The 25,371-nt window shown below is 32.6% G+C and overlaps 1 protein-coding gene across 2 annotated transcripts in view; it reads left to right on the top strand.

The window, feature by feature from the left end:
- The window catches only part of LOC139497182 (uncharacterized), a 68,055-nt gene that overhangs the window by 15,193 nt on the left and 27,491 nt on the right, over positions 1-25,371 (top strand). The window contains exons 11-14 of one of the 2 annotated variants that reach the window (XM_071285276.1): positions 8-100; positions 694-714; positions 1,554-1,625; positions 2,577-2,651. The exons of the other annotated variant lie outside the window; for it this stretch is intronic. Of the exons in view, the coding sequence (XP_071141377.1) occupies positions 8-100; positions 694-714; positions 1,554-1,625; positions 2,577-2,608 (218 nt within the window). The 3' untranslated portion in view covers positions 2,609-2,651. Of the gene's footprint in view, positions 1-7; positions 101-693; positions 715-1,553; positions 1,626-2,576; positions 2,652-25,371 lie in introns of those variants that run through there. 2 annotated transcript variants of the gene reach the window in all.

Here is a 25,371-nt window from a genome sequence, read left to right as displayed (position 1 = left end):
TTTTTAGATGTCCAAAGATTGTACTTAGAAGTAGCCCTGGGTTTCCATGCTTTAACCGAGACGAATGGGGATAAGGAAATGGAACACGATAGGCTACATGGTAAGGTTAAAAAAGAAACAATAAAAAAATCCACTATTTCCAGCAAATAAGTTTTTTTTTAACTACGTAAAAACTAAAAAACCGAAAAGAACACGTAAAAAATGCCAGTCGTCTGAAGCGTTTTTTTTATTAACATTAACAAATAATGCTCAAATCCGAATATTTGAAAGCCATTAACGTGTAAGAACCGATACAATTAAGGGAATATATGATACAAAAATGACATAAAAAAAACTTTGACTGAGGTAATTGAGACATACGTTATATTATAATTGCATAATTCATTTACGGGCAATATAAAAGATGTATTATCAAACATGACATCACCGGAGTACTGACTACTGAGGTGATGATAACCACCGGGGACTGAACAGACGAGCTAAGACTTCATGTATATTCTTTACACGGACAGGTTTATATATGTTTTTTCTGCAGGTTTCAGTTTCGTTTAAAACCATGAAATACAGGAACGTACAATCCGATTCTAAATAACAGCCATGCCATCACAATTTGATTAGAAATTGGGTTGTAAAAATATAAAGCTAAATCTACATGAACTTTTTGAGTCCTTATTCTTTCATAACTTTTTTCAGATGACGATTCGGTCTCGGATTGTAAGTAAATCATTGTATCGTTTATAAATAAATACATTCCACATTTTTTTTCTAAAACATATTGCTGGAAAAAGCTGTCTCCATTACAAACACCAACTTGGTTAGTTTAATATTAACTGATTGGGTTAACCCTACTTACATATTTTGAATTTTCCAAGGTAAATATAAACAGTGTAAAGCCGTAAAAATGACTTTATAAACCAACGTAACGATTGGTACAGCTGTTTTAGATTTGTTTTCCTATCCGTATATAAAAGTGAACTTACATGTATCCCGAACACTCAGGTTACTTAAAAAGAGGGTAGTCCATAAAACACAATTTAACGTTGGATTGTAATAACTTACAAACAAATATAAAGCAACAGCATGTGGTAGGGTACACCTAGTTTATTACTAGCTTAACCTCCCGCTTAAATTACAGTTGTGAGTTATAAGCGATATTTTGTTCATTTGAGTTGCAACAGAACCCCGCCAAATTATTTATGTATGTGTCTGTCCCAAGTAAGGAGCCTGTAATTCAGTGGTTGTCGTTTGTTTATGTGTTACATATTTGTTTTTCTTTCATTTTTTTATATAAATAAGGTCGTTATTCTCGTTTGAATTGTTTTACATTGTCTAATCGGGGCCTTTTATAGCTGACTATGCGGTATGGACTTTGCTCATTGTTGAAGGCCATACGGTGACCTATAGTTGTTAATGTCTGTGTCATTTTGGTGCATTGTGGACAGTTGGCTCATTGGCAATCATATCACATCTTCTTTTTTATATTGTATAGCTTTTTTAAATATACATGTATGTTAATCCGATAGTATTAGTATAGCCTTTTTTCCTGTTCAAAGATACGCATGTACGATTACGTCTGGTGAGACTGAGTAGTTACTGTAGACAGATTGTTTTTGCCTGGATTGAAGGTAGGTAAAGTGTACCAAATATAGTAAAACTCATCAATCGAAAATAAACTGATAATGCCATGGCTAAAAATGAAAAATACAAACAATAGTACAAATGACACAACATATACAACTAAAGAATAAGCAACACAAACCCAACCAAATGGGTGATATCTAGGGCTCCGGAATGGTAAGCAGATCCTGCTCCATATGTGGCACCCGTACCAAATATAGATGATTGTTATGTATGTTCAACTTAATGATCTAAAACGTTTTTTTTTTTTTCGATCGTGTGTTTGTTTTCGTTCGGTATATGGTTGCAGAATTAGTTGCAGACATTTCCCCTTAAGGTCGAGGTCATACTGTAACTTGAAACATAGGATAAATGTCCTAAAAGCATAATTTTTAAAAAAATATATCAAATAAGGGTCTTCATCTAAATTTGCAAATACCTAACATATACAAATAATATTAACGCGATACTGTGTATAAAGCTTTCAATTATTTGCTGATTTCTCATGTTGATTTCAATGTTAATTGTTCATCAGAATGTGATTAAAGTAGGATTTTCTGATTTCTGAAAAGATACTTATGTTCAATCATTTTTATAACCCTATTTGATATGTCTCTGATATGTGGAACGAACTCTTGTTAATGAAATCAGTTAAACATTGCAAAGCTGCTTCAGATCTTTATAGATCTATAATACCATTTTATCTAATATACTGTAAACCATCTTTCATTAGGAAACTTGAGTTCGCGATTTATCCTTTCTAGATTACTTCACGGCTATTATGTTTCGCGATTTTCTGAAAAGTTTAACATTTTCGCGACGATTTATATTCGAGTTATTTTCCTTCTCGCGAAAGTCACAAAAATAAAACGCTCGCGAAAATAAGTTGGTTTACAGTTCTCTATTTCACGAAGTCGTCTCTACCATAACTTCGTAATAACATTTGTGTATTGTTGTAGATGATGCCAGGAAGCACACAGCCCCAGCCTAATCATACATAATGTAGTTGGCATAATAAAAGACGACCAACAAGATCTTTTTTTTTAATACATGACACGTATTTCCATTGCCACTTTCAGACCGAAATACTCTTTTTGGTGTTTACGTAGTAAGGTATATATCATATGGATCAATGATAAAATAATGCAAAATAATATATACTGATATGATATCCAGTATTGAAAATCGTAACTGTGACTTTGAACCAAATCAAAACTCAATGGTGAACAATAATTAAAATTCACCATGATGATAATTTCTTGGTTTAAATATTCCAGATATAACTTAAGATTAACTTTGTTTCAAAGCACCTTTGTCAGTTCATTCAAGATGAAACAAAAAAAGGGTAAAAACTTATAATGATACCAAGCTGTTCTTATTAAATGTTGACCTCCATATATTTTCAAGTTTTTTTTTCTGTAGCTTTAAGTATATTGGAGTATTTTTGGCTCCTTGATGCTTGTAACTGTTTATTACAATATAGATTACCTTAGCTGTATTTGGCAAAACTTTCAGGAATTTTTGTCTCCAATGCTCTTCAACTTCGTTCTTTATTTGGCCTTTTTAACGTTTTTGGATTCGAGCGTCACTGATGAGTCTTTTGAAGACGAATCGCGCGTCTGGCGTATGTATATACAAAATTTAGTCCTGGTATCTATCATTAGTTTATTTATCATACCTTTGACCATTGATCTTAATGGATACCTGTATTATTTAATTAGTATCAGCATCTTCCTATAAATATATCATGCTCGAAATAGTAATACAAATACTTGAAAGGACATATTTTTCTTTAAAATGGGTCTGAAGCACATATCTTTTTTTTATAAGTTGATAACGGCTCGTGGCACATATTGTTTTTGTATTAGACTTGAAATAGATGAAAACGGATCAATGTCATGTGAAGATGCAAATACAAACTATTTGTGTATTGCATTGATTTCATCATTCTCATCAAGCTTGCTTACGATAACTTAGCTTTTGTTCAACTGATCATACTCGGACAAGTTAAGGTCAGTGCTACTTTTCGAATTACTCAATAAGTTGATCCATGACTAATCGTACATATGCAGGCATAACATTTATTCGTTTAGCATGTTCAGTGTATGTATATTTGTTTTTGTTAATTGTCTTTTGATTGAGTTTATTTCCATTTCAATTGATTTTTTATAGTGTGTCTTTCTATGCTGTGATGTTAAACTGTTATGTCAGGTTAGGGTAAATATTGGTTTAAACCCGCTGCATTGTTTTGCACCTATCTTAAGTCAGGAACTCTGTCGTTTGTTGATGTGGTTCATATGTGTTCCTCGTTCCTTGTTTTTATTTCGATTAGACCGTTGGTTTTTCTATTTGAATTATTTACTAGTACACTAGTTATTGTTGGGTACTTTATATTTGTATTTCGGTTTGAGCCAATGTCCCAGTCACGAACGCCGTATTTTGGCTCATGTAGAAGAAGCGTTTGTCTGGCGTATCAATTGAAAGTCAGGTATTTTTCATAGATAATTGCAATTGCAAAAAAATAATGTATATCAATCTGGAATCTATGAAACATAATCCTTGTCCTAGTTTCGTCACTGGCCTAGACAAATTTCCTTAACTTAAAGGAAGAATGATTTCGCCCTGTTTAATGTATAAAATAATATGGAAGCTTGAGTATGTGTGAAATCCGTTTTGAAAGAAACACAAATAATATCCTATCATGTTTAAACTATAGAAAGAGGATTTGTTTATGTTTGGTTAGATTTTACTACCTTAATAGAAGCACAGTTAGGTATATAATCCTATTGTTGTTGTTCCATTTATACGGACAATGAAGAAAAATGATATCATTGAATATCGGTGTGTTAAAAACTATTACATTGAATATATATGTGTTCCTAAGTAATTACATCTGCATAGCAAAAGAATACAGATAAACGGTGGTTAGATAAAAAGAAAATGACCAGCAATGATTTTATTTATTAACAGAAATTTTCGACTTTCGTCTTACGGGCGTTATTACCTTTTATAAAATGATATGATCAAATAATCCCTGATACGGTTAAATGACAAAATATGCAATTATGATGACTTCGCCCGGTTAATATTGATACAGCGTCTCTATCTGGTTGAACACGCGAAAGACGTGTTAGCACATTGGCGTGTTTAAGCAACTACTATTTATCAAATTATGTTTTAAGAGAAAATAATTGAAAAAAACGGAGAAGCAACTGAATATACACATACAAGTTCTGTTGACCACATGGACATGAACGTTTATTTTCTGACTTTGATTGTTACACTCTGCTATTACCATTTTTTTTCATGTTACAGGATGTATAAATAAAATATCAGCATGACCAGGAGCAAAACTCTCGACAAGTCACTTTAAAAGTCGTTGCTATCATCGAATACAAATATGTCGATAAGGTAGCAATACAAGAACGATATCAATTGTTGTAAACATTTTTGAATTGTTGGTTATTATAATAAACTAGGAACCTTATAACCTCGGCTGCCTTGGGAAGTTTCTTATCACACCATTTATCCTAATTCGACACCAAATCGTGATCTCATATACAGATAATTACCTTATTGATAGAAACATGACCTTTAGTACGGTTATACTTATATGTGACGAAATTTAATGTACGTAAATATCAATCGTGAACTTTTTTGTCTGTATCATGTGTATTATGAAGAAACAAATTGTAATGTGCATAACTAACAAATCAAACTGCTATGGCAGAGTTTAAATTGCCGGTGAGGTTATCTACAAAACAAATATATAGCTTGTTTTACATCCAATGAAAAATAATTAAGAATTAGAGGATCGAATTTACCTAGGGGGGAGCCAAAATATTTTCTCCTCCTCATTGAATGCCCTATACCGCTAGCTTAATTTAGCATAGCTCAGTGGTAAACTTTTCAGTTAAGATTGCAATTGAATGAATCACATAAAGAATATTTTATAAATGACTCCTGAAATTAAATGACTTGAAATTGAGATCAAGGTAAAGTAAAACCTGCCAACCTTATAACATGCACATCTTAAAATCATTGCATAGTACATTTGGTCTATTGATTAAAGTGTCTGAGTAGTACCATTACCCATTAACATTTAATGTTGATCAATAAACAATGAAAATAATGTCAAGGTCAAATGCAATCTACAAGACAGACAGGAACGTCTTGTGATCGTAAACCAAATAGGTGGCCTTTTTAATCGTCTCTCCAAAACAAATATAGGTACATTTGTAATACAGTTTGGCATTGATCAATGGAACATGCACATTAGGTAACCGTGACATGTACAATAATTCCTGGCATCCAATATGTAGTGTATCTATTTCTTATAAAAACTATGCAACGATCAAATCGATGAGGACTCAGCATTGATGAATGAACAGTAAAATGATGTATATTTTCCTTACGTAGAAAATGTCAATTTTAACCTGGATTTAACACTCGTTATACCTTTCACTTGCATTAAATTCTAGTAAAATGTGTTACAATGTGCGAACACAGAAAACGAGATAAGAGGTAAAAAATGTGAAAAAAGTTTGTACAGCAGTAAACATTGTATTCTTATCTGAATCACCATACATTTTCTATAAGAACACTACGTCAACTAAAAAAAAAAAAAAACAAATGGCTTGTAAACAATTTATAAACAAAGCACTTACGCAAAAATGAATACCAAAATGACCATACTAAAACAACACAATGGCGGAATTTATAAATACCGCGCCACACCATAATTATATTACCAAAAAAGGCAAGAAATATACAAAGACAAATAAAAGTAGAACTTTAACACGTAATGGGGATGAATAACAACGTCAGTACATATAATCAATACTTCAGGAGTGTTATGTATTTATGTGAAGTTGATACTGACTATTTATCATCCAATGAACTTTGGTGACGCGGGTAACGTTTATTGAAGTTTAAGTAGCCGGTGCAACCTTGAATAACGAATGAGTTTGGAAACATTTATCCCACATGCAGGTGAAATTGTTATATTGCTCTTAAACAAGGGTAAATTTATTAAAATATCGGATTGTGAAATGAAATGATCTGGCTTTTTTGGTCTTCTTGTGTTTTGGCAAGTGTCTGAAGGAACTCCGACTCATATTAAAATAAGTTTACAATTTATTCCAGCATACTGGTCACTTTTTTCTCGGTGTAGCATGTTTTACCTTTTTGATCACTATCAAGAAAATATGTCGTATGGTATCCCACAGCTAAACATTTATAGCATTTTCATATTCTACCATTACTATATTAGAAAGCATTGTGGATTATTTCTCTTAGATTAAGCAATTATAAATGGGGAAGGAAAGGTATACAGGGTTGAATAATCAAAGGTATAAAAGAACATTTCGCAGAAAATCGATATTTAAAACCATCAACAAGTTCTTTAAAGTTCTCGAATCCACATCACATATATAGTTGACCTATAGATATACCTTATAGTATCTCAGAAAGGGACGGAACTGTGAACTCAAAATTCAAAATTCCCAAAAAAACACTACATAAAAGTGAGTTCGAGGTCAGAAAAAAAACTGGCATATTGATTTTTAACTTAGTGCTGATATTATATGACGGGTCTTACCTAGAATACTTAATAATAATTACTCATCCATGAAATATGGTGCAGGTAAGAAAACCTGTGTTTGAAAGAAACGAATACCTCACAAGGATTCAAAACCCATTTTACATTTTGAATAATCTCATATTTTCACAATAAATTCATTTTGGTGATGTAAATTCTTTTAAATTGAATTAATTGACGTGAAAAATTTCTTCAGTTTAAATGAAACTTGTGCGTATACCATGTATACTCATGCGAAATTCAGATAATAGTTTACTTCATTTTTATGTTCCTGTGTTTGATAAGACCGCAGAACTGTCGAACGTTTTTTTCTTAAGTAAACCTCACGTTGTCTGATATGTGATCCACATATATATCGTTATCTACATTCATTCACGTACCTTTCCACAGCCTAGTAAACAATATGAAATGAGTAAGCATACTAATCATATGTGAATTTGGTACGTATTTTGAAAATAAAATAGTATATGTTTTAAAAGCTAACTGTAAACCGACACGATGAATGGCTGTACTCATAACTTCTCATGACTCTCACAGTGTATAAATGCCTCTTGAGACAAATGTGTGTCTTTATACACATTGAAATGGATTACGAGTCTCTAAAACCATTACTGTTGTAAAACACGGGGTTTATTCGAGACATCACAAGACATTGATGATCATTTGCTACGTTGTTTTTATGAAACTAGATTACCTATACCAATATATTCTTTTATGAACAAATTAATGAATATTTTTAGAATCGTACAGTTAGCATGGTTAGTACGATATGGCGTTTCGTTCGCTGTCATCAACACTTTATATGGAATAACATAGAGTAAAGATTCAAATTGAATTAAGACGTTTCGTCAATACTTCGGAGGACCAATGTGAGTTGGTTGAAAGTATTGGAATCTTTGTGTCCATGGACAAGTAGTTGTACTTTAGGAAACCAAATTTCTAATCTGCTACGTCGATTGTGACATAAAGCGATCTATCACTGAAACAGTGCTGGTACGAACATCAATACAGGAATTTAAGAAGAGCAAGATCTGTTCACCTTTCCAGAGCACATAACTTCACCACGGTGCCTTGGAGGTTTTGTATTGCTTAATTCTTAGCTAACTTTAAACTGATTTCCCATAATTGTTTTTGTCGTCGATTTTGATTTTGGTTTTGGCAATGAGGTTCCTGTTTTCTTAGATTCGGGATATTTAGTTGCATCCTAAGACGACATTCCTAGTACACATGTTATCGGTTTTAAGAGATCGCAAACAGGTAATACTATTGCTACATCAGCTGATCACCCCTTATTATGAAAACAAATGTAAATTCTATTTTGAAAATTATATAAACGCTGAAAAGGTCGAAAATGCATGTTAAAATGCAAACGTTCATTTGTACTTAGACAAAACTATTTTCATACACATATCTTTGAACCTGTATAAATGGTATTCAATAAACTTATTTTTTCATTAATCTTGCACATTTTTTTGTATTTTTTTTTCTAAATTGACTGAGAGACAATTTGTCCAATGCTCAACAGTTTCAGGGTTAAGGAATTTTTATAAACACAGTTGTGTTGACATAAATTACCATTGATATGGTCATAAATCTAAATAAACTGTTACAAAAACTTTGATGTTTTTTTTTAATACCAAGACTTTCATGTTTACCTCAGGAATATATAACTTTAGCTGTTTTTGGCAAAACTGTTGGGAATTGTTGATCCTCAATATTTTTCAACTTCGTACTGAAATTGCCTTTTATTTTTTTTTTATTCGAGCGTCACCGATGAGCCTTTTGTAGACGAAACGTTCATCAGGTGTAAATACACATTTTCAATCCTGGTACAAATGATGAGTTTAGTTGCTCGTGTGTGCTCACAAATGCATGCATGTTCCACTATATTGCATTATTTTAAATACAGCTTTTATAGGCTGTGCCTGTTGCTCAATCCTTTTCATATCTTAATCAATAAAATATGTTTAAAATCAAGCATATTTAAAAAACATTTAGTTTCTAGGTACTTTTTCCAAGAAATAATTGCGCAAATAGCTACTTCCGGTTTACTTAGGGTCACTTCCGTTTTCTATTTATTAAGGTCATATAGCAACAAACAGTTTTAAAAAGACCCTATGGTTTTATCATGTACGCTTTATTTTACGGTGACAGGGGAGGAGATAACACTAAAAATCTTCAACTAAACAAGGTCAGTCACAAAAAAAAGCAAACAATCTACGCGACATCTTGCGAAAACACAACACAAGTTTAAAAATTTGGCGGAAGAAGAAAAAAATAATCAGAACAATTACAATAGGTTATTCCACAGAAAAAGTGGAAAGACCTAATCAAATAATCATTTATTGTCACCAGCAAAACATATTTACTTGCTGATACTACATTTGATAGACGTTGCATCAGTATCAACATAAATTAAGTACGACTTCTAGTTAGTATTTACTTACCCTTCCGGAGCACTTACCAGAATATCTTATTGTTCAATTTTTCAGTGGGGTTCGTGTTGTTCAGTCTTCAGTTTTGAATGTTGTGTTTTGTAAAGTTGTTTGTCTTTTCATCATTTTCTGTTTATTTTTTGCTTAGTCATTTAAGGATTATTTGCGACTTATGAGATTGAATATCACTTTTGAAAGATGTCTTTGCCTATCTTTTAAAACACGAACTGAATGTAATTGTAATTGTCAGTCCTTGGAAGGTGTAAATTTCCCACTAACAACATACACCATTACACCATTCACCATACAACGTTTACACCTTACACATTACAACTTTGCACCATACACCTAACACATTCTATGTACCCCATTAGAAATTAATCATAATGCAATTTAATATCAACGAAAACGTGCGACTACAAAACTTTTTATTGATTTAAAAAAATGTATTTTGATCACAATATTGTAAATTAATGTATAAAATTTAACATCAGTTCGTATCAATAATTTGCATAGTTTTAAACTTTGATTCCCACACTTTATATACACGTTACACAATCACACCATTCCTCATTCACAATTACATTATTTCCGTTACACCATACACCAGAGCACCATACACCTCCTACCATTACACCATAGTACCATATACCTTTTACCATTGCACCATACACCTTTACCATCCCACCATATGCCATACGTCTTCTACCATTGCACCATATGCCATACACCTTCTACTATTGCACCATATGCCATACGTTTTCTATCATTGCACCATATGCTATACACCGTCTACCATGCATTGCACCATATGCCATACGTCGTCTACCATTGCACCATATGCCATACACCTTCTACCATTGCACCATATGCCATACACCATTACACCATACACGTTATTTAGGGAAGTTTGCACCATCAAGGGCTATATTCAGGATCTCCACAGGGGGTATATGATCATATTCTACGATAGTGTTTCCGCCTTCCAACTGTTTGAGTTTGTAACCCAAATTAAGTGATACTGTATCGCTTGATTTCAACATAAAATTCAAAATGAAAATCGGGAATTTGTAAAAGAGACAACAACCCGACCAAAGAGCAGACAACATCCGGAGGCGACCAATTGGTCTTCAAAGCAGCAAGAAAATCGTGCCATAGCTGGCCCTTAAAAAAATGTGTACTTAATCAGTAACAATGGATGTATCACTCAACTCCATAACATAATTTAAAAAAAAAAAGATACAAGACTAACAAAGGCCAGAGACTCCTGACGCAAAAATGCGGCGGGGTCAAACATGTTTTGTGAGATCTCAACCCTTTACCTATACCTCTAACCAATGTAGAACAAGGAAACATATAGCAATACGTAGCAGTAAAATTCAGTTGAAAAGTCAAGGTCCGATATTAGAAAAGGTAACAAATGAAATTAAGCAAAATGACAATGATACATAAATGAACAAAGGAATACTAGCAGTGACTGACATGCCAGCTCCAGACTCCAGACAAGTATATCGTAAGTATATTCTTCCCGAAATAGTCTGTGTAAAGGTTTGGTTACCGTTTGAGGTGAATGTCGACATTTGTAAATAATATTACCATAACATATTCGTTGTGAAATACACGGACGTATTAGATGTCTTGCATGCTGATTTATATTTTCGAATGATGTCTTTGTACCGATGATAAAATTTAGTAAATATTTTGACTACTTTGTGATATCGAAAACTCTAGTGAAATGCGATGTTACATACACGACCGAATCGAAGAAGTGGAGATATATAAACACCATAGTATTGTGACAAAGGAATGTCAACATCTAAAAATGGATAATTAACAATAGGAAGTAAAAAAAATCACATGCATAAGAGTATAAATTACCAGTTCGCTATTTTGTGATGCCTCATCATTTTGGAGAACTTTAAAACATATTTAGTTGTGTTGTTCGACTGATGGCACATGTGGAACAAGATCTGGGTACCCTTTCGAAGAACCTTTGATCACCAAAGATGTTTCTTATACGTGTAATTTTTATAATTAAATGATGTGATGCACTAAAATATTATTTATACAGCAGCTAGCTGTGTTTATTTCCTAAATATTGTAACATAGCTATATCTTGTATAATGTTAATTTCATCATAGAACACTTTCTCCACAATCAGGGGTTCATTAAGGGATTACAATAAGTTTGACATTTGTGTTACGATTTAAAAATCTATCAATGTATTAATTTAAGTTGCCGTATAAAAACAATATTAGATCAATATAATAAATATATAATCTTTTTTGTACTGGGCGCAAAATTGAGGAAGGGCCCGGTAGAACCTTGTCCTTCCCCAGTTTCTCAGACTCATACAAAAAAGTTTACCTGACATTTACCCAATATTATATATTCATTTATTTATTTTTCTGTCCTGGCTGTGTTTATTTGTACTATTTTCGTGTCAGGTTATGTTGCAATTTTGGCGGTATTTGTTTAACATTGCCAGAAAACCAAGCCACTAGTGTTTCTTTAACTGTCCTGCACCAAGTTCGGTATATGACAGTTGTAATCAAAAAGTCAGGTTTTATGTATGTTTGCTTTTGTTTTTGTTGCAGTTTAGTGTTCATGTTGTTCCGTTGTTTTCTTCTAATAGTTTATATATATTTCCTCTCTTCAAGTATGCAATCCAGATATAATTTCGCTTAATCGATATATGATATTATATGTTTATACACGTATAAAGTAAAATCACAAAAATACTGAACTCTGAGGAAAATTCAAAACGGAAAGTCCCTAATCAAATGGCAAAATCAACACTCAAACACATTTAACGAATGAATCACAACTGTCATATTCCTGACTTGGTAAATACTACTGTTACAGTTATCAAATATTCAGTTACAATAAATGAATGAACAAAAATGAACAAATTACAACCACTTACTAACAGGTTCCTGACTATAAACAAAAATATAACGAATATGGTGGGGTTTATATATCTGCGGGCGTCCAACCATTTTTCCAACCCGGTTTGACTGTGTAAATCTAAGAGTACTCACAATTGATGCAAGCTAGTTTAACACTACTACATACAAGGTTTGCCAAATTTGTTTCACGGCGAGATAAATAAAGGCAACAGTAGTAAACCGCTGTTCTAAACTCAGAAATCGATAGAGAAAAAAAAGACAAATCCGGGTTACATACTAAAACTGAAGGAAACGCATTAAATATAAGAGGAGAACAACGACACAACAGAAACACACCATTAAAATGTAAGACACACAGCAACGAACTATAATATAACGATGATTATTATCCTGACTGGGCACAGCACATTTTAAGACAAAAATGGTGGGTTGAACCTGGTTTTTTGGCATGCCAAACCTCTCGCTTTTATGGCAATGTTAAATATAACATTAAAATGACAACATTACATGACAAGACTACAATACAAATATATGGGAGAACATATAGGACAGAGAAGCAAACGAATAATAGCTAACAAAAGGTATCAGGTTTAAAATGTAATACGCCAGACGTGCGTTTCGTCCACACAAGACTAACTAGTGACGCTCGGATGAAAACAGTTCGAGAGCCAAAACAAGTAAGAAGATGGTAGCTAGATTTAGTAATTTCTTTAAAGTATCAAGAAATCGATGATAAAGACTTTTGGTATTGATAATCTCAAACAGTTAGTTGGTGACGGGGCTTCTTATTTAATTTTTGAAAACGAAGCTGTAGAATATGTACATGATGATCCATTCAAAGGAAAAGAAATGCGATTTTTACAGCACTTTTGTTCTTGTCCGCAAGAAAACAGGGGACATGAGACCAGTAATAAATATAAAACCCTCAACAAGTATCTCCTAAAATAACAGTTCAAAATGTATTTCCCTTCTACGGTTCAACAAGGAGATTGGGGTTTCTGTTTGGACTTAAAGGATGCATATTTTCACGTCCCAATTTACAAAACGCACAAGAATTGTCTGCGGCTTTGTCTAAAAAACAGAAGAGCTCTTAAAAATAAGGCACTATAATAAGGTTTGAAGACGCGAAATAAATCAATATTTGTAAGGAGGATTGTGCATATTATGAAGCCAGTACATAGTTTCATTGTATTTGGTTCTGCTTGTAAAGAGGTAGCTAAAAGTTAATACAATTGGAAATTGAAATGGGGACTTTTTTGTTACAGATGGCATTTTCCGAAAATGAAGTCAGTTGTTATATTGGTGATATCGTGATTTATAACTTCAATGTACAGTTGTGGTCAAACCATTATGATATTTTTAACAGCATTATCAGCCGGGACAAAAACAGATTCATAGGGCTATTATGGTTGTTGTTATGGGATTAAGATGATATTTAAAATGCTGAATTCGTATATCAACTATGTTCATTGACGAATTAAAAAAGGAATCTAATGATGTCTTATCAGATTTTTATCGTTTTATTCATTAAGAGCAGTAAGTACGGAGTGTGTCGTGGATGGTGTTACCACACTCATTCCAATTAAAAATTGACAAGGGACGGTATTTAGGTCCTTTACTGAGGAATGATTTCAGCTCTCGGTCACAAACAATGTTATGGTATTCTGTTATACCCCTGGAATTTTGGTGTATTACCATTTATATCTTTGTTTGCCCAGACAATGAACCCTGTTTAGTAAATCATTAAACATTTTGCAAGGTTTTCTGTAAAAATAATTTGAAAAAAACAAGGATTCCCAAAAATTGCTTTTTTTTAACTATGTGTAATAAAATAGTGACAAGAAATAATAGGTAAGCGGGATTTTTTTTTTATCAAGGCTACATTGATAAAACCTGAGGATTCCGAATATATGTCAAAACCTGACTATTAGCAGCGAACATCATTAAAAAAGTATTGTACTCCAGTATAATATACGTTTATTCTCATCGGTAATCTGATCATATATATAAAAAAACCAGATCATTTTCTATCGTGCGTTGAAGAATGATGGAGCAACACAATAATGATACATTTCAAATCACCACAACATTATCACCATATGATTTTAAAGGATTACCATTAGAAATTGGTATACCAATAATTTTTATAACATTTTGCAGCATCATTATTTCTTCAATTGTCTTGATTTATCTCATCAGATCAAGCAAGGGTAATTTCTTCAAATGGAAAGTCATCGAAAGATTCAGTCTTTATACGGTGGTATGTGATCTTCTATTTTATGCAGCTCAAACAGCATTTGGAATTCATCAAGGAATTGCTAAATATGTCAGAATTACTAATTTGGCATGTTCAATTTACGGAATGTTAATACTTGAATTTGCATTTTCGCAAGTTTTTCTAAGTACCGTGATAGCAATTAATGCTTTCAATCTTGTGATTAGAAGTCGGAATTTACCGTTAGGCAAGTGGGATGTTTTTCTACTTTGTCCTGCAATTGGATTTCCTGTAATTGAACTGACAACATTAGCCTTCTTTGGGAAGTTTTCACCAAACCCAGCATTGTAAGTAGTATTTGTACTAAATATGATAAAAGCAAACTGCTGTAAACAAGCAAAATACTGAACAAAACGCAGGTAGCACATATAAAAAAAAACTTTATTTGTAATACAAAGTATAAATTTTGTAAAGAAAGGCATTATGACATACATTCAGAATGTTTAAAACAAGAATGTGTCCATAGTACACGGATGCAACACTCGCACTATAACTTTCCATGTTCAGTGGACCGTGAAATTGGGGTCAATACTTTAATTTGAAATTAAATTTAGACAGATCATATCATAGGAAACATGTATACTAAGTTTCAAGTTGGTTGGACTTTAACTTCATAAAAAATTATCTTGACCAAAAACTTTAACCTGAGCTTTGCACTATCATTTTCTATGTTCAGTGGACCGTGAAATTGGGGTCAAAACTATAATTTGGCATTAAAATTAGAAAGATCATATCATGGGGAACATGTGTAGTAAGTTTCAAGTTGATTGAACTTCAACTTCATCAAAAACTACCTTGACTAAAGACTTTAACCTGAGCAGGACGAACGGACACACGGACGGACGAACGGAGGCACAGACCAGAAAACATAATGCCCCTCTACTATCGAAGGTGGGGCATAAAAATTGAGTCATCCGAAACAATTGTATAGATGTATAGTGTGCGTATGTCCATGTATGCTCCTGTATATACTAAATCGTATACTTCTGTATTTATATGTTGCAGAGCTGATTAAGATTTTTAATTCACAGAACTTGTCGTAAGATTGTTTCGAAACTGTTAAAATCATTGAAAAAGTTTTTAAATCATCTGTTATGTATGTGTACATGTGGTATGACACGAAATATGATTCTTTGTGAAATATAAAAGTGAATCATATTAAATAAATTCATGTTTCTGATATGCCAACATATCACCTATTATTTCTGTTTACTTATAACATGACAGCAATTCAATATTACAGGGATAATATAATATAACAAAAAAAACCGAAAGGAGTTTACTTAAACATGCAACATACAAACTTAAACAAAATTGGAACAATATAATTGTGTCTTCGGTAAATATTTGTTCTATCTACTATTCCTTTTTTTATATAATTTTGTGATTGTCACCTTGAATGTTGTATTTTTGTTATTTTTACGTAAAGGCTATACATGTGTCAAACGTTTAATCCGTTTTAATCGTTCTTATTTTCAATTTCAATTTTTCAGTTGTTCGATAAAAGAAGAGCGTGGGTTGATGACCTTCCATTTTCTACAAGTATGTCTCGTTGCATTTTTGTCATTTGCCATCATAATAGCCTTGTACTTGGTCATATGGTGTTATATCAAAAGACAGACAAGAGTTATGAATGAATCTTTTGGGCAACAATCAGCGATCAACTCAAGACGTCTTGCATTTAAACTATCACTGTTTGTGTTGGTTCATGTAATACAGTTTGGTGTAAATGCAATCGAAGGACTATGGATTTCAGTTAATGAACCGCCAATGGGTCTTCGATATGCTTCAATATTTGTTGGTGCAACCGGTGGAATAATGAACGGTGTTGTGTTTCTTACGGTGAACAAATGAACAAAAACGAGAAAGTCGGAACTTTACAGTGTGTGTGCATACTTGTTGTACTTAAAATGTAATAAATGTTGTTCTTAAATGTTATAGCCTATTTCGTTGTTCATACGTATTACCGTTCAACATCCCGATTAACTATTAATATGAATATGAACATTAATTTATCCGAAATAAAAATGTTTCCTTTCACGGACTATTTACGCCTTTAAACTACCATTGCAATTACATGTATGTTGATATTTGTAAGAACAAAGACATGAACAAAATGGAAATAAATTAAACAAATAATTAAAAACATAACATATTTATCCCGACCGGCGGTTTAAAAACGCTTTAAATTGCAGTTGTTATCTTATAGTTCGTTTTTGGGTGTGTTTAATTGTCGATTGGTTTTGTTGTTCTTCAGTGTTTCTGTTGTTTAGTTGTTTCTCTCTTATTGTTGTTGTGTTTCCCTGGTTTTAGTTGGTAAGCCGGATTTGTTTTCTCTAAATCGATTTATGAATTAGGAACAGCGGTATACTAATGTTGCCTATAGTTAGTACGGTATCTAAGTTTTGCAATCATGCATATATAATTGAGCTGGCTTTAGTTCATTTCACTGAAATGATATGTACAAAATAACAGCTTAGTAATGTATTTTCAATACTAAATTGCTAAAATATATGTATGGGGTAAAATAACAATAGCATTTGCTATGATAGTTACAACAGCTTCTGAGCTTTTATATGCCAGCGCTAGCTGTATAGGTAAGTTTAGGCCTTATCATTGGTTCCAACAATATTCTCCTTTCTCTACTATTTTTTTTATGTTATTGTATCTTTCTATACTTGTATTTATGTAACATTGAATCAAACTTATAACAAAGTTTATTAATAAAGCTATATAGTTTGTCAGATTCATGGTTTGAAGCGTATATAGCTCAAAGACGAACTTACCGATAAACGTGAAGCTATCGAGGTGCCAAGTAATAACATCAAGAAGAAGTAGTATAAGAAGCGAGTATTCGACTTCCTTTACAAAACCTGTGAAACCAAAAATTACCACGGCACCTCAATATCTGCTGTTCTAAACCTAATATGATATTACAAACAACAACGACCATTTCGATTGTCTATTAGATTGACTAAAATTCTGTCCGCAGTGAAAGAGGGTCTTCAGAAATACTGTGAAACTGTTTACTCGCGTAGTGGTATTAACCATATGTGGATTCTTAAAAATTCTAAAAAACTTCTAGACATTTTTAAATCTCTGTCTTTTTCTGAAATTAGTTCTATCAAAACTTTTGATTTTTCAACCCTGTATACCACCATTCCCCATGTGAAATTGAAAAATCGGCAATAAAGAAATAATCCATAATGCCTTTCAATATAAAAATGGTAGCATACGCTATAAATTTATTACTTTCGGATTTCATAAGGCATATTTCGTTAATAGTGACAAACAAAAAGGTAAAACATGCTACACAGAAGAACAAGTGGTCAGTACGCTGCAGTTTCTTATCGACAACATATTTGTTGAGTTTGGAGGTAGACTTTTCCAAAAAAATTGTCGGCATTCCTATGGGAACAAACTGTGCGCCTCTTCTTGCCGACCTCTTCTCATTTTCTTATGAATCAGATTTCCTCCAGACACTTGTCAAAAACAAAAGGATCAAAGAAGCCAGATTATTTAATTTCACTTTCAGATATATTGATGATGTACTTTCCATAAACAATCCGAAATTTTCTGATTCGGTTCCATTTAAGGAGGAACAGTACTGTAGTTGAAGAGTTGCCACCGTCAATTGTAGATTTGACGGTCGCAAATGCAGTTTTACTGGCAACGCGTAGCGGAGACAGTAAAACGGAGATTTGCGACCGTCAAATAAAAAATGACGGTGGCAACTCTTCAACTACAGTACTGTTATTCCGAGTCTAATGCATTACAAAAAGAAAAAAATACGATAAAACTTGATAAAATGTCTTAATTTGTCAAATAAAACAAAATCCGCGAAACTTCATGAATGATTTTGGCACAAAGACGTCATGCCTAAACGTGACGTCATACAAATGAAAACTTACAAACTGGAGGTTATTACTTTACCTATACGCTTCAAATTCGGATAAAATTACATTAAAACGGCGAATTCGAGGTAGGTGTTGTTTTATTTTTGATTATATAGTAGTAATCGAACATTTGTTGATTCATCAATACAAAATAGCGGGTCCCTCCTTAGTTACGCCTGGTCAACTGTGCATTTGCCGGCATCTTTTAGCCAATGAAAACAATTGTTACATCCAAATTGCACTAGAATAATATATCCCCCAGAACAAGAGATTAAAGAAACAACAGACACGGCTTTCTCCGCCTCATTTTTAGACTTATATCTCGAATTTGACTTACACAGTCATCTCAGTACCAGAATATATGACAAACGAGACTATTTTAAATTTGAAATTATAAATTTCCCCCACCTTAGTAGCAATATTTCAACTTCACCTGCATATGGGATATATATTTCCCAAATTATTCGATATTCAAGAGCTTGCAGCTCCTACTCAGACTTTGTAAAACGTCATCAGTGTCTGAGTAGAAAGTTGATGAACCAGAGGTATGTCAAAGAACTTCTCGTCCTTTTTCTAAAAAAGTTCATCGGAAGGTGCCAAGACCTTGTTGATAAATATTCCGTATCAACTTCACAAATAATACACGATGGTCTTGATGTATAGATTCTGCGTACTGATGTTGTTTATCAGCTTAACAACGTGTTTTATAGTTCTTTCATTTGTCTTTGTTCTATTAATAATATTACTTTTACTGTTGAATGGTTTTATGTGATATCCGTTTGACGTGGCTCGGTACTTATACATCTCGTCAATGTGTTTGTATTGTCTTTCATTTTTGGTGGTGTGTTTTGTACATGCAACTTTTTATATTTTTTTGGTTCTTATAACGTGACTCTGTACTTTAAAAGATTCCGTCAGTATGGTATTGTTCTAATTCAATGCGTAGTGGAATTAACTAATTGTGGATTCTTATAACCCTGAATGCTAACATTGCCTATGTAAATTTCAAAATTGTTTGTATGCACATTGAACGACAATTTTCTGACGTCAGACACACAAATCAATGTGTTTGTAGATAGATGTTTTTGTGTTCTGTTAAATTGTTCCTTTTAAAATTGTTATACGATGATGACTGATGTATCCATATTTTGACTATTTCATTTATTGTGTCTGTTTAGTTAACGCATCAATGTAAATATAACGGAATTTGATGAGACTGTCATCAAAGTGATAGGATTAGTGCTATAAAACCAGGTTTAAACTACCATTTTCTACATTTGAAAATGCCTGTACCAAGTCAGGAAATGACAGTTCCATTTGTTTCTGATGCGTTTTGTAATTTGACTTTGCCATGTGATCATGGACTTTCCGAATCGATTTTCCTCTAAGTTCAGTATTTTTGTGATTTTACATTTTCCTGATGATTGTGAAGATGTTAAGTAAGTATATAAATACACCAACATTCATGCCATTATCTATTTAAGAAATAATTCATGGAAGCCATAGATTTGTTGGAAATTTACACATGGCCTGGGCCGTGATATTCGAATTTTATCCTGAGCGTTTTTTTTTCTTTCCTGTGTGGCTGTTCTTTTTTACTCCCTGTTAAATAAAGTTCAAACATTCTAATAGATATGTATCTAGCGTTGAAAATTTCTTGAATAGCCGCTAGAATATCTGTTTAATGATTCTTTTTAATTCTCAAAACCAGCGTTTGTCATTCTTAATTTACATATTGTTTTTTTCGTCAGCTTCCGTCAAATCCAAAGTTGACGTTTCGTAAATAAGGAGCCGTCATGTTGACTTGCTGAAATCAGTAAATATGCGAATAATGCAATAGAATAGAAAATAAAACAAAACCTACCTCAAAAATCAATTTTAAGACAATATTATACAAATTTCGATGGTCCACGCTACGGAAAACCTTCAACTCTAGTGTTTTCATTTGTATGACTTCATGTTTTGAAATGACAAAAATCCGCCAAAAAAAAAAAAATAATAGACTTTCGCGGAATATTATTTTATTTTGATTTTGTTGATTTTTCCGAACTCTTGTGCATTATTTCTTTTTAATATGCATCCGAGTTAAAATAAAAGTTTGTTTGTCTTTTCTTAAATGCTATTTTAAAACAATAAAATCGGCAAAGCGTTTGAAAATTAATTCCAATACGGATTTACGTGGGAGGTATATTGTAACATCCAGTATTATGTTTATCTCTGAGTCTGCGCTAAGTATAGACATATCGATAATTTTATCACGGTGTTGTTTACAAAGCGAATGAAGCACGTCATGTGAGAATCTATTATAAATCCACCCATTAACCCATTTAGATCAGACGACATATTTCAACGATCATCGAACATATTTATCACATAGCGAACATTATAATATAATCCAATTTGATGCGACTGTCATACAAGTGAATGGTTTAGCTATATAGCTAGCTTTAAAACCAGGTTTATTCCATAAAATTCGACTTAAGAAAATGCCTGTACCAAGTCAAGAGTATGGCAGTTGTTGTCCATTCGTTTTGTGTGTTTGAACTTTTGGTATTCAAATTGCCGTTTGTTTATGGACTTTTCGTTTCCTCGAAGTTCAGTAAGTTTTTATTCTAAGACCAATTGTTGTCATGACACAAGTTATGCTTTTCTCATATATTTCTTGTTGGTATAATATTTAACCCCTAACAGGAGGGATTGTGCTTGATACTCATATGATGAAGACATAATATTTCAATCAGTTTAATTCAGGTCTGGAGCTGTCATGTCAGTAGCTGCTAGTAGTCCGTTGTTATTTGTGTATTATTGTCATTTTGTTAATTTTCTTTTGATTCATATTATGACATCGGACTTGGACTTTTCTTACATTGAGCTTTACTGTGCGAATTGTTGTGCGTTTGTATTTTCTTCATTGACTAGAGGTATAGAGAGAGAGTTGAGATCTCAAAAAAACATGTGTAACCTTGCCGCAATTTTGTGCCTGTCCTAAGTCAGGAGCTTCTGGCCTTTGTTAGTCTTGCATGCTTTTCAAATATAGTTTCTTGTGTATAATTCGGAGTTTAGTATGACGTCCATTTGCACTGAACTAGTATACATATTTGTTTAGGGGGCAGCTGAAGGACGTCTCCGGGTGCGAGAGGTTCTCGCTACATTGAAGAGCTTTGATGGCCTTCGGCTGTTGTCTGCTCTGTGGTCGGATTGTTGTCGCTTTGACAAATTCCCCTTTTTCATTCTCAATTTTATTTTGATTTAACTTTAGGTGAAAACAGAGGTGTTTGTTGGTTCAAGTCTCGCAGATTGCTGGTGCTGTATATTCCAATCTGTATTGCCAATTATAGTCAATTTTCTTACAGAAGATCGGTGGTTACCCTACAGAAACTCCGATTTTCACATTCAATAAAAGAACAACTAAACAATAACACAATAGCTTTGAAAGTAGCTCAAAACATCAATCAATCAATTTAACAATCATTTCTTTCTTTTGAAAAGAACAGCACTGATTGCAACGACAAATACACTAATTCAAACGATGACCTCATTTTAGTAATTTAGTGTGTCTTGTTTATCTGATTTGATTGAAGATCAAAGATACTACAGCAGCTAAAACCTTTGCTTTATGTATTAATACTTTCGTTGATGTTAAAAAGATATTCGGCTATATAGCATGTAAGAACTTTTCAACATTCAATAGTATTTTTTTTCAAAAATACAAGAAAATTAATCAGACTTACGATCCCAATATATGCCATCATTTGAAAAAGATAGAGCGCAGCTTTAAAATGATAAAATGATTTAATAATATAAAAAAAAAAGTAAAATAATAAAAATAGAAAGCTCCGTCGTGTTGCTTATGAGATAACAAATCCGCTAAATAGTCTAACTTGGCAGGTCACATTTATGAAAGGGAAAGGGACTATAGTTACGCCGTACAAAACATATCCTATATCATTTGTGAAGCAGTAATAACCGTTTCAAAAATGATATCGGATATGTTCCTTACGTCGTAACTACAATTCCCTTCCCTTTCATGAATGTGACCTACCGAATTAGACTATTTACTGGATTAAAATTTTGTAATCACATAAGCAACACGACGGGTGCCACATGTGGAGCAGGATCTGCTTACCCTTCCGGAGCACCTGAGATCACCCCTAGTTTTTGGTGGGGTTCGTGTTGTTTATTCTTTAGTTTTCTATTTTGTGTCATGTTTACTATTGTTTTTCTGTTTGTCTTTTTCATTTTTAGCCATGGCGTTGTCAGTTTGTTTTAGATTTATGAGTTTGACTGTCTCTTTGGTATCTTTCGTCCCTCTTTTATTCGATAACGGTCAACCAATTTCGTGATGGCGTCCGTAAAATTGACGAAGATATGATTTCAACTTCACCATTTGGAACTCTAAATTTTTAAGCATCCTTGTAAACAATAACCCTCTATCAAGAAAATCATGATGGGAAATGCATGCACGGGAATATCGTTTCAATTGGGAGATATATACACCGTATGCAGGTGCTGCTGGAATGATGATTTTTAGAAATGAAAAGTTCACAATTAGAAAGCTGAAATCATCTCTTTTGTCGTAAAGTTTTGTTTTCAATCGACCCTTATTGTCAATTTCTAGATGTAAGTCAAGATATGAGGCCGACTTAACTGTATCTGTTGTATCCTTTATCCCTAGTTCAATGGGATAAATGCATTCGACATAGTCACCAAATTTTGAATTATTCAGTGAAAGAACATCATCTATATAGCGGAAAGTAGAGTTAAAGAATAAGGTAGATTAACCTTGTTTTATAGCTTTCTGACTGAAGCACATGCATACATGTATGTTTGAACATATGCACTCTTGGAAAGTCGCAGTGCAAAGGCTTAGATGATTTTTTTGGATAAAATCTGGTGTTTATTCGTAATTCTATAAACACATATATCTTTATCTTTATCCCTTCCAAGCAATTTTTAAATTTAAAAGTCTTTTTTTTTTTAAATCATTCTATCAAATGCACACCAAATTTTTAACTAATAACATAATAAAAGTGCAGAGATCGAAAAAGGATTTGTTTTTGTCAAAACAACTATATAGAAAAAAGACAACATTATCTTGTATTTGTAACCTTGAAATTTTCATTTGTCTCTTCATTTGTCTCCTATTGTTGTGTTTATTTCTTAAGAAATGTATAACAGCATACTGACAGAGTGATTAATATATGATCTTTCGTGTCGTGTCATAGGTATTAATATACTTCTCTTATTCTTATCCCATTCATTATCATCCTTATTCTTATTTCATCAACGATTGATCTTAGTTTTTCATTTGTCAAAATTTAATATTGACATCAAATGTTCATAAAAAAAATAATTGTTTCCTCTAAAAATGACGTGTCGTATTATTCTAAAAACAACAATGTATTGATATGTTAGAGGAAACAAATAGGATATGTATGGTTACCGATGAAACAAATAAAAATAAAACAACAATTTAATTAATGGAATTGACATTTTTCAAGAACATTGTGATCAACTTATATTTCTGCATTGACCTTGGTATATATTGTGACTGAATTAACGTTATTTAGGATATGTTTTCAAACAAGGACATACTGTATAGAGGGTTATAATCGCGGGGAGTAAATTTTCGCGGATAGAACAAAATCGCAAACTTTTAGGTAAATTACGCGAATTCCAAAGTTTACATGCAAAGGTATTGATAACGAATTCCAAAGTTTACATACAAAGGTATTGATAACGAATTCCAAAGTTTACATACAAAGGTATTGATAACGAATTCCAAAGTTTACATACAAAGGTATTGATAAAAGTTTTAAATCTGCCAAAATAATAAACGCCAAAATAAATTCGTATACCTGCTGTACGGTATATCAGCTTAAAAAAAGACAGATTAGTTGATATTGATTTTCACTGTTTATACCGATTTTGAGTAGTTTTTAATTTTTCAGTTTTTATCTTAAAAATACAACAATGAAGATTTAGATACACGAAGGCTATCATTTGCATGTCAGTATTTGATACTTAGCAACATAGTGTTTTTTTTTACTTTACATATAAGCATAATAAACTCCACGAAATTTTACTCTTTTTTCTTAAAAAGTATATTACCAAAATATAATGCAGATGTACATTTATATCGTTGTTCATTCATTTAATCCTGTAATTGCGACAATGTTGTTATATAGTTTTTTCAGTAGTTCGATCAGCTTTAAACGACCACTAGAATCGACTCAATATATATATGAGTTGTGATAAACATGATCGTATATTGAAGTACTACCTACCTCATTTTATAATATAACTATCGACCCCAATTTCTTTGAATTCAAAACGCTGTTTAATAATTATCTAAACAGTACACATATTATTCTGATACAAGTAGCAAAAAAAAAAAAAAAGGATCGAAAGATACCAAAGGGACATTCAAACTCATATATAGAAAATAAACTGACAATACCATGGCTAAAAAAGAAAGAAAAAAATAAAGACAAACAGACACACAATAGTACACAAAACACAACATAGAAACAAAAATGAGCAACACGCACTCCACCAAACACTAGGGGGTGATATTATATGCATCGGAAGTGTAAGCAGATTATGTTTCATATCTGACAAACGTCGAATTGCTCGTGCT

Source organism: Mytilus edulis, chromosome 12, assembly GCF_963676685.1.
Source record: "Mytilus edulis chromosome 12, xbMytEdul2.2, whole genome shotgun sequence".
Classification (NCBI taxonomy): Eukaryota; Metazoa; Mollusca; class Bivalvia; order Mytilida; family Mytilidae; genus Mytilus; species Mytilus edulis.
Note: the sequence above shows the minus strand (reverse complement) of the source record. Positions and strands in the feature narration are given on the sequence as shown.